The sequence below is a fragment of the Lepisosteus oculatus genome, chromosome 12 (assembly GCF_040954835.1).
Source record: "Lepisosteus oculatus isolate fLepOcu1 chromosome 12, fLepOcu1.hap2, whole genome shotgun sequence".
In the NCBI taxonomy this organism is placed as follows: domain Eukaryota; kingdom Metazoa; phylum Chordata; class Actinopteri; order Semionotiformes; family Lepisosteidae; genus Lepisosteus; species Lepisosteus oculatus.
In genome coordinates, this window is record NC_090707.1 from 39,138,995 (window position 1) to 39,153,319 (window position 14,325).

At 54.6% G+C, this 14,325-nt stretch overlaps 2 protein-coding genes and 1 non-coding gene across 5 annotated transcripts; 2 read left to right on the top strand and 1 right to left on the bottom strand.

Moving 5' to 3' along the window:
* Window positions 1-195: 195 nt before the first annotated feature.
* Window positions 196-4,600, top strand: rrp7a (ribosomal RNA processing 7 homolog A). The gene is made up of 7 exons (XM_069197073.1): window positions 196-281; window positions 1,037-1,179; window positions 2,031-2,156; window positions 2,240-2,363; window positions 3,812-3,909; window positions 4,141-4,339; window positions 4,420-4,600. The coding sequence occupies exons 1-7, from the start codon at window positions 221-223 to the stop codon at window positions 4,503-4,505; spliced, it is 837 nt and encodes a 278-aa protein (XP_069053174.1). The 5' UTR covers window positions 196-220; the 3' UTR covers window positions 4,506-4,600.
* On the bottom strand, window positions 4,596-13,259 carry serhl (serine hydrolase like). 3 transcript variants are annotated; one of them, XM_069197069.1, is made up of 13 exons: window positions 13,030-13,259; window positions 11,588-11,654; window positions 11,350-11,499; window positions 10,885-10,998; window positions 10,375-10,416; window positions 10,191-10,210; window positions 10,022-10,096; window positions 7,365-7,468; window positions 7,149-7,228; window positions 6,476-6,510; window positions 5,553-5,629; window positions 5,054-5,150; window positions 4,596-4,795 (listed from the first exon to the last, which is right to left on the bottom strand). In XM_069197069.1, the coding sequence occupies exons 2-13, from the start codon at window positions 11,640-11,642 to the stop codon at window positions 4,673-4,675; spliced, it is 972 nt and encodes a 323-aa protein (XP_069053170.1). In that variant the 5' UTR covers window positions 11,643-11,654; window positions 13,030-13,259; the 3' UTR covers window positions 4,596-4,672. The 3 variants fall into 3 exon arrangements, with proteins under 3 accessions (XP_069053170.1, XP_069053171.1, XP_069053173.1); XM_069197070.1 differs by having other exon boundaries at window positions 13,001-13,259; XM_069197072.1 differs by lacking the exon at window positions 11,588-11,654.
* LOC138242100 (U12 minor spliceosomal RNA) lies at window positions 6,109-6,262 on the top strand. Its single transcript, XR_011191356.1, has one exon. It is a non-coding gene; the product is annotated as a U12 minor spliceosomal RNA (small nuclear RNA).
* Window positions 13,260-14,325: the final 1,066 nt, after the last annotated feature.

Consider the following 14,325-nt stretch of genomic DNA (forward strand, 5'->3'; position numbering starts at 1 on the left):
GTGTGTTACTGGCGTTAATTTCATCGACAGACATTTTTAATGTAGGCGTATTTCCTCTATATAAAATCACGCCATTGGGCCTGAAAGTGCGCTGGTATTTACTGCAATAACAAGAAGCGGAAGTTGGTACAGCGACTACAATTCCCGATGTCCCATCCCCCCACCTAGTGTCCCCCACTATTGGCGTCATTTCCGTTTCCTTTCCACAATCAAAGCAAAGATGGCGCCGTCCAAAACGAAACATGGGAGTGCTTCTGCTGAGATTCCTGGCGGCTTCACAGGTAAAATAACCGCGGTTTTGTTGAAACGGGGTGGGGAGGTGAATTAACCAGACCAGAGCTACAGGAGACGGAGGTCCGAGCGAACGAGGATAGCCAGCATATGAGTTTCGATTAGCGAACAGCCTCGGAGCGCGGTGTCCACGCTGGCGGTGTGCGTGAACCTTCCTGCTGTATGAGCAAAGTCAGCCAAGCGGCCGCAGGATCTTCAACAACGAATTAAAAACCGATATAGCCGGACGCAAGGCGCAAAGTAAGCGCCACTGTCCGTGTACTGTTACAGTTGGGCGTGAACTCTGCTAGTGAGAGTGAAGGCGGTAACTCCACTGTCCCTGCAGTAACTGCAGCCGTTAGCACGACACTGTCCGGCTGACACTGGAAATGCGACTCCCGAGAAAACCTCTTTACAGTTGCTCCTTACAGTGATAACAGACCGTCGACTGTGCAGCCGAGACAGGTCACAGTCGAGGCGGGTTCGCAGAGAACTGATCGCCGGACCTCACCCGGGGTACCGGCTTCGACAACATAGCGGGGCAGCTGGTGTAAATAATCTCCTCCTGTTCCCTGGTTTTAAAAATGTAGTTTCCCTTGTGTCCTGTGGTTCTGGTTCTGAACTAGATGTCCCCGGCTGATCGTGTGGGCCGTGTCAGTTTTACTGTCAACAGACAGCGGTGGTTCTCCTACTGTTCACATAATGGGGCTGTTTGTGCAGTTACACTTTGTGTTGATCTGTGTGCCTCCACTCCCTCTCTCCCCAGCTCTCCCAGTGCAGTTCTCCCAGTCCAGTCAGGCCCATCACTGGCTGTATCTGAAGGAGCACAGAGTCCGAGCGGAGAGCGGTGTCACGCGGCCCCTCGACCGGACCCTCTTCGTGCTCAACGTCCCCCCGTACTGTTCAGAGGTGTGGACTGGACCCTTGACTTAATGCTGTCAAGCACTGTGTGCACAATAAGAGAGATCACTTTAATGTACCGGGAACCCAGGGGCGGTCCAGCAGGACGGTGTCACGTCTCGCCCTCAGCCTGTGTGCAGGCTCACGTTCAGTACATGAGGAGCTCCTGCCCTGACAAAGACCCACCCCTGGTGACTGAGCTGGACCGAGGCGTGTGCAGGACACTGTGAGCTGCACTCACCCAGTGTGGCAGAAAGCAGGGGCTGTAAGACTTGTGTTAGGTTTTACTGGACATACAGTACTATTCTCTCACGGGTACAGCAGACTCAAGGGCTCTGGTCTAACACTATTGTGTACAGAACTATAAGACTATAAGAGAGGGTTTTCAGCACCCACACTGTGGTGAAGACTCTTTTTAATGTCCAGGCTGGAGGTTACTGTACATTAAACTGCAATGTGTTATAATATAAGATCACTTTATTGGCCATATACAATTTCTTGTATTAGGAGTTTGTCTTTTCACAGACCCCAACTTGCTCACCGTGAGACACACAGAGAGGGAGAGAAGCTGGGGGTCAGAGCGCAGGGTCAGCCATTTATATGGCGCCCCTGAAGCAGCTGGGGTGAGGGGCCTGGCTCAGGGGCCCAGTGGAGTAGGATTCCTCTGCTGGCTGTGGATGACTCAAAGGTCACGTTCTCCCAGGACAGCTGAGACCGGGTTTGGCACCAGCCTGCCAGCTCTTCCACAGAGTACTGGAGGCTGGTGTTTTCTGGAGGACATGCAAAGCTGAAGAAAGAGATCTGTGTTCCTGTGTGTCCCTCTCACTCTCTCTATCTCTCTCACTCTCTCTGGGCAACAGGAGTGTCTGCTGCGCCTGTTCTCTCCCTGTGGGCCGGTACAGTCTGTGGAGCTGAGAGAGAGGCCCGGCCCAAAGGAACAGTCAGAACCCGAGCTGTCTAAATACTTCCACAAGCCCCGAAACAAGGTACTGCTGTCTCCCCTCGTCTCTCTCCTCCCGTCTCCCCCTGCCCCAGTAATAACCCCTCTATCCCATGTCTCTTCTCTCAGGGCTTCAGTGTGGCCTACGTTGTGTTTAAAAAAGCATCCAGTGTTGCTGCTGCCAAAAAACTGCGACCTGAGACTCCGCTGGTCCTCTCCACCACCCAGCACCCCCTCAGAACAGGGCTTCAAAGTAAGTGAGGTTACAGCCAGCTTGACTCTCCTCTCTCCAGCTCCAGTGTCCAGTCTCTGTCTGTAACCCCACTGTCCCTCTGACACAGGACACAGAGGTGCAGACGTGTTGTTACAGACTGAGTGTCTGTTCAGGAGTGATGATGATGATGAAGGGTGTCAGTGTGGGGCTCTGGGTGACTCTTTCCTCTCTCCAGCTCCAGTGTCCAGTCTCTGTCTGTAACCCCACTGTCCCCCTGACTGCAGGACACAGAGGTGCAGACGTGTTGTTACAGACTGAGTGTCTGTTCAGGAGTGATGATGATGATGAAGGGTGTCAGTGTGGGGCTCTGGGTGACTCTATCCTCTCTCCAGCTCCAGTGTCCAGTCTCTGTCTGTAACCCCACTGTCCCCCTGACTGCAGGACACAGAGGTGCAGACGTGTTGTTACAGACTGAGTGTCTGTTCAGGAGTGATGATGATGATGAAGGGTGTCAGTGTGGGGCTCTGGGTGACTCTATCCTCTCTCCAGCTCCAGTGTCCAGTCTGTCTGTAACCCCACTGTCCCCCTGACACAGGACACAGAGGTGCAGACGTGTTGTTACAGACTGAGTGTCTGTTCAGGAGTGATGATGATGATGAAGGGTGTCAGTGTGGGGCTCTGGGTGACTCTATCCTCTCTCCAGCTCCAGTGTCCAGTCTGTCTGTAACCCCACTGTCCCCCTGACACAGGACACAGAGGTGCAGACGTGTTGTTACAGACTGAGTGTCTGTTCAGGAGTGATGATGATGAAGGGTGTCAGTGAGGTGCTCTGGGTGACTCTATCCTCTCTCCAGCTCCAGTGTCCAGTCTCTGTCTGTAACCCCACTGTCCCCCTGACACAGGACACAGAGGTGCAGACGTGTTGTTACAGACTGAGTGTCTGTTCAGGAGTGATGATGATGATGAAGGGTGTCAGTGTGGGGCTCTGGGTGACTCTATCCTCTCTCCAGCTCCAGTGTCCAGTCTCTGTCTGTAACCCCACTGTCACCCTGACACAGGACACAGAGGTGCAGACGTGTTGTTACAGACTGAGTGTCTGTTCAGGAGTGATGATGATGATGAAGGGTGTCAGTGTGGGGCTCTGGGTGACTCTATCCTCTCTCCAGCTCCAGTGTCCAGTCTCTGTCTGTAACCCCACTGTCACCCTGACACAGGACACAGAGGTGCAGACGTGTTGTTACAGACTGAGTGTCTGTTCAGGAGTGATGATGATGATGAAGGGTGTCAGTGTGGGGCTCTAGGTGACTCTATCCTCTCTCCAGCTCCAGTGTCCAGTCTCTGTCTGTAACCCCACTGTCCCCCTGACTGCAGGACACAGAGGTGCAGACGTGTTGTTACAGACTGAGTGTCTGTTCAGCTGCTCTGCAGGTGTTGCTCTTGTGCTGATGGTCTCTATTTCTCTGTCCCGTCTCCTTCCCCCCTCTCAGAGTGGATAGAAGACTACAGCGCCTCCATTGTGCAGGCGGATGAACTGCAGGCTGCAGTGGACCAGTACATGCAGGAGTATGACAGGAGAGTGGAGGAGGTGAGGACTGCAGGGGTGGGATGTTTCATTACTGTTTGTTTTCTAAATGACCGACTAATGAACTTCACTATAACACAGTTGGAATCCTTTTTAAAGTCCCCTTTCGGTTGTGATGCCTTTGAGCTGTTCCGTTGTGTGTGGAGCCAGGACTGCAGCGGTCTCCCTTTCATGCCGTCCCTTGCGATGAGCAGAGGCACTATTTTGTCTGAGGGTGCGGTTCGGTCTCCCCAGGAGGCGAAGCGCGAGGCGGAGGAGGAGGGGAAGCCGGACGAGGAGGGCTGGGTGAAGGTGTCCCGGCGGGGGCGGCGCCCTGCCCGCCCCCACACCGAGGCGGCCAATCAGAGGGCCCTGGAGAGGGAGAGGAGGAAGAGGGCCAGGAAGGAGCTGCTGAACTTCTACAGCTGGCAGCACCGCGAGACGCAGAGAGAGCGTGAGTCAGCGGCGCGGTGCGCGGGGGGCCGGGGGGGGCGCGGGGGCCGGCCGGCGCTAACCGGCTCTCTGTCCCCGCAGACATCGCCGAGCTGCGCAGGAAGTTCGAGGAGGACAAGCAGAGAATCGCCGTGCTGCGCGCGCAGAGGAAGTTTCGGCCGTACTGACCCCCTCGCCCCCCTCTGGCCGCGGCCCGGCCTGTGTTCCTGCCCTGTACCCCATTCCTGCTGCTCACGACAAATAAACACACCCTCAGCTCGCAGGCGTCTGCTTTATTCACTGTTCACAGCTGATCCCACACACTGGACTGGACAGTGTGCAGAGCACCGGTCAGTCACAGCCGGGCGCCGGGGGTTAGCGAGGGACGGGACTCCAGGAAGGCACTGATGAGGGGGGCCACAGTCTCAGGGCTGTTCAGGTGCACATGGTGGTCTCCTGGGACCTCTACTATTCGGCACTGAGACAGAGAGAGAGAGAGAGAGAGAGAGAGAGAGAGAGGGGTTCATACAGACACACTGACTGGACACTCCAGTACATGAACACTGCACTGAGAGAGAGAGGGGTTCATACAGACACACTGACTGGACACTCCAGTACATGAACACTGCACTGAGAGAGAGAGGGGTTCATACAGACACACTGACTGGACACTCCAGTACATGAACACTGCACTGAGAGAGAGAGGGGTTAATACAGGAACAGGGTGCTCCCTCACCTCTCTCAGGTTGTCTCTGTACCCCTGGAGCAGTGCTGAGGTCACGGCTTCCTGCTGGGGCTTCTGAATGTACCTCTTGCAAAAGCCGTCCTCAGCCCTGAGACACACAGACAGGTGTGAAGACGTCCCCCTTTCTCACGGACTCCTGCTGTCCCTGCTCTGGCGCGCTAACATACCGCAAGGCAAGAAGCACTACCAATTCAGTCAGCACAAAGAAGTATTTTTTTACCCTCTCGGCCTGGAATCGCCAAACTGTGTTTTTCACATCTGGGGTCAGAGCTGCCACACAGGGGAGAGCACTGAGGTGTGGGCACACCCTACCGCCCCTCACCCCCTTCAGACAATCGTCTTCGCCCCCCGACAGAGGGCACAGAGCTCAGCCTGGACCCAGGGCAGCCTGTAGCCTCCCTGGGTAGTGTTTACACCAACGGTGGCAGGAGTGTGGAGGTGGCCGGGAGGAGAGAGAGCGTACGGAAAGGACAGTAGAGGTCATTCTCACAGAATTAAGAGCACCCTGGCCTGGATTCTGGACTGCAGTTCCAGAGCCTGATCCAGAGTGGCCCGTACGACGTTGGTCTAGAACAGAAAGAAACCCCATTTTACAATTAAGCAGTGCAAACCGGGCTCGACACTGTCGTGAACAAAACTCAGAGCGACCCGGTCCAGCCCCTCCAGACTCCCAGGCCTGGAGCGACCAGGACCGGCCCCTGCAGACTCCCGGGCCCGGAGCGACCCGGTCCGGCCCGTAGATGACCCCAGTGCTCAGACACAAGGACATCAGCCGCCAGGCAGCTCCTGCATGCCCCGCCCACAACCCCTCCCATGAGCCTTTGCAGCGGTCCAGGCGTCCACTCCAGTCCCGTGAGCCTCACTGTCCACTTTACTGACCGGTCGCCTCTCTGGTGCGTGAAAGCCTCTACGGCGGACCGCCCAGACCCCCAGAACTGACCCGGGGATCGGCCCGGACCGGAGGCGAGGGGCATCGGCCCCTCTCCCACCCTGACCGGGGCAGCTCGGCGCCGGGGCCCCCTCCCTCTCCTGGCCCAGTACCCAGCATGCCTTAAACTAATGAGTAAGGAAAATAACGACCCGGGGTGACGCCCGAGTCCTCGCCACGACAAGCGAGAGCAATTTTTGAACGGGTACAGGTCGGAGCTGCCAGGTGACCTGCCTACTTTGCGGGATGCCGGCGGCGACGTGATCTGCCCCGACCCCAGACAGCGTTAAAGACAGAACAACAGCAGGGGGCGCTAACCCTAACGGAGGGCACGACGATATGAGCACGGTCCTGCGCCTGTCGACCGCTGAACAGGGCCTGACTGTGTTCAGCTCCACAGGCAGCGTGACCAAACCCGTCCCCCCCGCAGAAGCACTGGGGCTCGAGCGCACAGGCGGCGGGAGGACTGGGACAGGCAGACTCACCATGTTGATTCTGAAGTCTCTGCTGAAGACAACACCTGCGTCAGAACAACAGAGTCATTAACATCCTGCCACCTTCTGACTGCTTCATTCAGTACAGGGTCACAGACACACTGGACACTCCAGTACATGAACACTGCACTGAGAGAGAGAGGGGTTCATACAGACACACTGACTGGACACTCCAGTACATTAACTCTGCACTGAGAGAGAGAGGGGTTCATACAGACACACTGACTGGACACTCCAGTACATGAACACTGCACTGAGAGAGAGAGAGGGGTTCATACAGACACACTGACTGGACACTCCAGTACATGAACACTGCACTGAGAGAGAGAGGGGTTAATACACACACACTGACTGGACACTCCAGTACATTAACACTGCACTGAGAGAGAGAGGGGTTCATACAGACACACTGACTGGACACTCCAGTACATTAACACTGCACTGAGAGAGAGGGGTTAATACAGACACACTGACTGGACACTCCAGTACATGAACACTGCACTGAGAGAGAGAGGGGTTCATACACACACACTGACTGGACACTCCAGTACATGAACACTGCACTGAGAGAGAGAGGGGTTCATACAGACACACTGACTGGACACTCCAGTACATGAACACTGCACTGAGAGAGAGAGGGGTTCATACAGACACACTGACTGACCTCCTTCCACTGGGGTGCTTCCCCGCTCCATGAGGATGCGAGCCGACTGCTCAGACAGAGAGGGGTTTGCAGTCAGTAACCTGAGAGAGAGAGACAGGGCTCAAGTGAGTGTGTGTTGGTAAAGCCTGGAGCGGATCAGACTGCTGTGCAGGAAAGGGGGTCTATTGCTCTGTGGTGACACACAGACAGAGTGAGGGGTGAGCACTCGAAGCTGACCGTTTCAGGGCGCTGTCATAGCTGTAGACCTTCTCACTCCTCTTCTCCTTGTCAAACTGCAGCTGCTCCTCAATCCCCTTCCGCACTGCAGTGGCCATCTCCTCCTGCAGAGAGCGAGGGGTTAATACACACTCTCCTCCTGCAGAGAGCGAGGGGTTAATACACACACTCCTCCTGCAGAGAGCGAGGGGTTAATACACACTCTCCTCCTGCAGAGAGCGAGGGGTTAATACACACTCTCCTCCTGCAGAGAGCGAGGGGTTAATACACACACTCCTCCTGCAGAGAGCGAGGGGTTAATACACACTCTCCTCCTGCAGAGAGAGGGGTTAATACACACTCTCCTCCTGCAGAGAGCGAGGGGTTAATACACACTCTCCTCCTGCAGAGAGCGAGGGGTTAATACACACTCTCCTCCTGCAGAGAGCGAGGGGTTAATACACACTCTCCTCCTGCAGAGAGCGAGGGGTTAATACACACACTCCTCCTGCAGAGAGCGAGGGGTTAATACACACACTCCTCCTGCAGAGAGCGAGGGGTTAATACACACACTCCTCCTGCAGAGAGCGAGGGGTTAATACACACACTCCTCCTGCAGAGAGCGAGGGGTTAATACACACACTCCTCCTGCAGAGAGCGAGGGGTTAATACACACTCTCCTCCTGCAGGGAGCGAGGGGTTAATACACACACTCCTCCTGCAGAGAGCGAGGGGTTAATACACACTCTCCTCCTGCAGAGAGCGAGGGGTTAATACACACTCTCCTCCTGCAGAGAGCGAGGGGTTAATACACACACTCCTCCTGCAGAGAGCGAGGGGTTAATACACACTCTCCTCCTGCAGAGAGAGGGGTTAATACACACTCTCCTCCTGCAGAGAGCGAGGGGTTAATACACACTCTCCTCCTGCAGAGAGAGGGGTTAATACACACACTCCTCCTGCAGAGAGAGAGGGGTTAATACACACTCTCCTCCTGCAGAGAGCGAGGGGTTAATACACACTCTCCTCCTGCAGAGAGCGAGGGGTTAATACACACTCTCCTCCTGCAGAGAGCGAGGGGTTAATACACACACTCCTCCTGCAGAGAGCGAGGGGTTAATACACACTCTCCTCCTGCAGAGAGAGGGGTTAATACACACACTCCTCCTGCAGAGAGCGAGGGGTTAATACACACACTCCTCCTGCAGAGAGCGAGGGGTTAATACACACTCTCCTCCTGCAGAGAGCGAGGGGTTAATACACACACTCCTCCTGCAGAGAGCGAGGGGTTAATACACACACTCCTCCTGCAGAGAGCGAGGGGTTAATACACACTCTCCTCCTGCAGAGAGCGAGGGGTTAATACACACACTCCTCCTGCAGAGAGCGAGGGGTTAATACACACACTCCTCCTGCAGAGAGCGAGAGGTTAATACACACTCCTCCTGCAGAGAGCGAGGGGTTAATACACACTCTCCTCCTGCAGGGAGCGAGGGGTTAATACACACACTCCTCCTGCAGAGAGCGAGGGGTTAATACACACACTCCTCCTGCAGAGAGCGAGGGGTTAATACACACTCTCCTCCTGCAGAGAGCGAGGGGTTAATACACACTCCTCCTGCAGAGAGCGAGGGGTTAATACACACTCTCCTCCTGCAGAGAGCGAGGGGTTAATACACACTCTCCTCCTGCAGAGAGCGAGGGGTTAATACACACACTCCTCCTGCAGAGAGCGAGGGGTTAATACACACTCCTCCTGCAGAGAGCGAGGGGTTAATACACACACTCCTCCTGCAGAGAGCGAGGGGTTAATACACACACTCCTCCTGCAGAGAGCGAGGGGTTAATACACACTCTCCTCCTGCAGAGAGCGAGGGGTTAATACACACTCCTCCTGCAGAGAGCGAGGGGTTAATACACACTCTCCTCCTGCAGAGAGCGAGGGGTTAATACACACTCTCCTCCTGCAGAGAGCGAGGGGTTAATACACACACTCCTCCTGCAGAGAGCGAGGGGTTAATACACACTCCTCCTGCAGAGAGCGAGGGGTTAATACACACTCCTCCTGCAGAGAGCGAGGGGTTAATACACACTCTCCTCCTGCAGAGAGCGAGGGGTTAATACACACACTCCTCCTGCAGAGAGCGAGGGGTTAATACACACTCTCCTCCTGCAGAGAGCGAGGGGTTAATACACACTCTCCTCCTGCAGAGAGCGAGGGGTTAATACACACACTCCTCCTGCACACTAATGTACACTGACACTGCACTGAGAGAGAGAGGGGTTAATACACACACTCCTCCTGCACACTACTGTACACTGACACTGCACTGAGAGAGAGAGGGGTTAATACACACACTCCTCCTGCACACTACTGTACACTGACACTGCACTGAGAGAGAGAGGGGTTAATACACACACTCCTCCTGCACACTACTGTACACTGACACTGCACCGAGAGAGAGAGAGGTTAATACACACACTCCTCCTGCGCACTACTGTACACTGACACTGCACTGAGAGAGAGGGGTTAATACACACACTCCTCCTGCACACTACTGTACACTGACACTGCACTGAGAGAGAGAGAGGGGTTAATACACACACTCCTCCTGCACAGTACTGTAAACTGACACTGCAGTGAGTTCAAAGTGTTTATTGCACTCTAGCTGTCTCACCATTTCTGTAGGCAGGAAACCCAGGGCATCCAAGATCACAAATGAGTCCACCATCTCTGGGAAGACTGCGCTGAACTGCAACACAGCACACAGAGAGCTCACACACAGCAAGGGCACCTTAGCACAACAAATAGATTGAAACTTCTCACAACAAATACTCTGTACTCACCAATCCAGCCACATTGCTGCCTGAAACACAAACAGACACTAGTTAGAGGAGATACTGGTACCCTGGCACAGTGAGACACTGGAGCACTGGGCCACTGTTCTACTGAACCTGACACACTGACTCAGCGACACACTTACAGAGTGACACACTGGTGATGGACAGAAAGACTTGAGAGAGCGCTCACCCATACTGTGGCCAATGACCGAGAAGCGCTTCCACTCCAGAGCTGAAAACCACAAGGAAGAAAAGACAGAAATCAGAATCCCTGCAGATCACTGCTACAGCAGACACTGAGCACCAGGTCACTGTGACAGCAAAGACAGAGGCAGCAGATCACTGCTACAGCAAACACAGAGGCAGCAGATCACTGCTACAGCAGACACCGAGGCAGCAGATCATTGTGACAGGAGACACTGAGGCACCAGATCACTGCTACAGCAGACACTGAGGCACCAGATCACTGAGACAGCAGATCACTGCTACAGCAGATCACTGCTACAGCAGACACTGAGGCACCAGATCACTGCTATAGCAGACACTGAGGCAGCAGATCACTGAGGCAGCAGATCACTGCGACAGGAGACACTGAGGCAGCAGATCACTGCTACAGCAGATCACTGAGGCACCAGATCACCGTGAGAGCAGATCACTGAGGCAGCAGATCACTGCAAGAGCAGTGCTGGGAGAGCCTGACCCTCGATGACGCGCCGCATGTCAGCCACGTAAGCCGGGAAGGTGTACAGGACTCCAGCGGGCCGGTGCGTGGAGAGGCCATGACCCGGGAAATCGATCGCCACACAGCGGCAGTCTGGGAGAGGGAGAGGGAGATTCACTTGCAGGCTGTAGAAGAATCAAGGCTGGTCAGATGTGTTCTGATTCACACTGGAGTAAGTGCACCACAATACAATACACATTTCAACGCACTGCCACACAGCCTGGTCCAGTTTAATAAAGCCCATACCAGTCCAGTCCTATACAATCCAGTCCAGATCAATACAGGCCTGTCCAGTTGAGTCCAGTCCCATAAAATTCAGTTTAACACACTGAACATGAACGGCTGTCCAGTCAAACACAGCCCTCTTGAGCCCAGCCCGATAAAACCACCCTGTCCTACCCAAGTCCAGCCTGGTCCAGGTATTAGCATGTCCCTTTCACTGACCTGCGGGCAGCAGGGGTATCAGCCTGTCGAAGGACCCAGCGTTGTCTGACCACCCATGCAGGCACAGCACTGGACGCCCGTCGCGAGGACCCCAGTCCTTGGCCGCGATGTGGCCCCAGGGGACAGGAAACTGCACCTCTCTGCAGGGCACTGTGGGTAGAGATTCAGGACAGACGTGGGCGGGGGATCTGCCCGCAGGCGGCACAACGGAGGGCTGGGACTGCCCGCGGCCCCTCACCTGCGTGCTTCATGCTGGACACGGAGGTGGACAGTCGCCTCACAGCCTGCAGCATTCCCCCCACCAGCTGAGGGTTCGAGAGGCACACAGAGAGCAGGACACAGGCGTCCATCAGTGTGTTCATCAGGGTAAACTAACAACCAGCCCCTGACCAACACCCTGCCAGACTGACCAACACTCAGAGTGACCAACACCCTGCCAGAGTGACCACCTGCCTGACCAACACCCTGCCAGAGTCACCAACACCCTGCCAGACTGACCAACACTCAGAGTGACCACCTGCCTGACCAACACCCTGCCAGACTGACCAACACACTGACTGAGTGTCTTGAGACACCCTGACAGACACACTGAGAGACACTGAGTGACACTGAGTGACACACTGACACACTGAGGGACACCCTGACGGAGACACTAGTGACAGCCTGATGGAGACACACTGACACACAGAGACACACTGAGGGACACCCTGACGGAGACACTAGTGACACCCTGATGGAGACACACTGACACACAGAGACACACTGAGTGACACACTGAGGGACACCCTGACGGAGACACTAGTGACAGCCTGATGGAGACACACTGACACACAGAGACACACTGAGTGACACACTGACACACAGAGACACACTGAGGGACACCCTGACGGAGACACTAGTGACACCCTGATGGAGACACACTGACACACAGAGACACACTGAGGGACACCCTGACACACAGAGACACACTGAGGGACACCCTGACGGAGACACTAGTGACAGCCTGATGGAGACACACTGACACACAGAGACACACTGAGTGACACACTGACACACAGAGACACACTGAGGGACACCCTGACACACAGAGACACACTGAGGGACACCCTGACGGAGACACTAGTGACACCCTGATGGAGACACAGAGACACACTGAGTGACACACTGAGGGACACCCTGACACACAGAGACACACTGAGGGACACCCTGACGGAGACACTAGTGACACCCTGATGGAGACACAGAGACACACTGAGTGACACACTGAGTGACACACTGACACACAGAGACACACTGAGTGACACCCTGACGGAGACACTAGTGACACCCTGATGGAGACACAGAGACACACTGAGTGACACACTGAGTGACACCCTGACGGAGACACACTAGTGACTAGTGACACCCTGACGGAGACACACTAGTGACTAGTGACACCCTGACGGATCTCCCAGCACTGTGTTCAGCCCCACTCTCGCGATCCGAGCCGCTGTCGTCATGTAGGAGCTGTTGTCGTGATGAATCCATCTTGTTTAAACGATCTGAGTCTCGGCCCTGCGATAACTAAAGACCAGGTTCAAACACCTGGATTGGCGAGACCGGCGAATTACAGTGTTGCAAAAGCAGTCAGAAGCAGTAAACATGTACGAACATTTAAAACAAGAAATGTATTTTGCTCACTCTGCTCCTCAGGCTGAGACAGGTGATCGCGCACTGGGCTGCCAGCTCTATCTCATAAAGTTCCCTGTGCAGTCAAGGCAGAAATAGAAGTACTAAATGATGCGGTGTGTAAAAAGCGTTATTGAAAAGTCTTCTGGTCTAACCCACAATAAAACACCGCAAAACTGTATCGCAAACTTTACAGTGACCTCCGGCTTTCTTCCGCTTCTGTGCCACCTCCTAGAGGCCGTCTGGCCAATCAGAGTGTGCTGTCGCTCCCTCGAACGTCACTGTGCTCCAATCAGAGAACACTTTCTTGGCCGGGCAGTGACCAATCAGTGGGAGGAGGAGGCGGTGATTGACGGGGCGGCTAGCGTGTCAGAGGCCGGGAAGGCATTACGTCATTCTTACAGCTGTCATTTGAAATGACACCGCGATTGCAGTCAAACTGAAATCTCTTGAGCCTCATTCCCAAGTGATCTAATCGATTGGCCTTTGGAAATATTATTCAACCTTCCGTTGAACTGTTTACATTTTTGATGAGTCAAATCCTGATTAAATTATCCAACTTTCACAGGCTGTGCTTGGATTGAATTCAATATAGAAACAGAATTTCTTACCACGTGCATAATATATATGGAATAATAAAGACATTACATCAAAAATTAAAAGCGTGTTTTTACTGACTCTGTCTAGCTTGTGGAACCTGTGGTGAGACTGCAGTGATCCGGGAGTATGCCTCAGTCTTTGAAGCTACACGCCGGGAAACTGAGCTTGATCAGAGGTCATCTGAACTCTGAGCCGCCCTTCTGGGTTTAACAGTTAATCTGCTCCGGGGCGGTGTGGGGATAAACGCGGAAGGAATCTGTGTGACTCCTGCTGGAGCTCATCGGCTGGACAGCCCCCGTCCTCACGGGTCCGAGCCCGCTAGACCAGCTTCAGCCGTGAGCACGACGCTCACGCGTGTTCTGTACGGCCGGAGAAGAACTGTTCCGGACAGACTTTATTTTGAAACTATTTCTAAACTATATCATGAATATGTGGCCGGGTCCAGTGTGGAATGAGAAGATGTATTTACCGCTCCTCTGTTCTCAGTAACGCCCGCGGCCCCAGCAGCTCCACTGCGAGTCTCTCCTTTTCCGTGGAGCGGGTGGACCCAAACCTCACTCCAGCCAGATCCAGACGGTGATCCCGGCGTGATCCCGGAGATCAGAGCCAATCAACCAATCACAGCTCGACACGCCCCGGCCCACGAGGCCATAAAGGTCGCGAGAGGGAGGCTGTGGCCAGGAGGACCGACGTTTTGTGGAGCAAAGG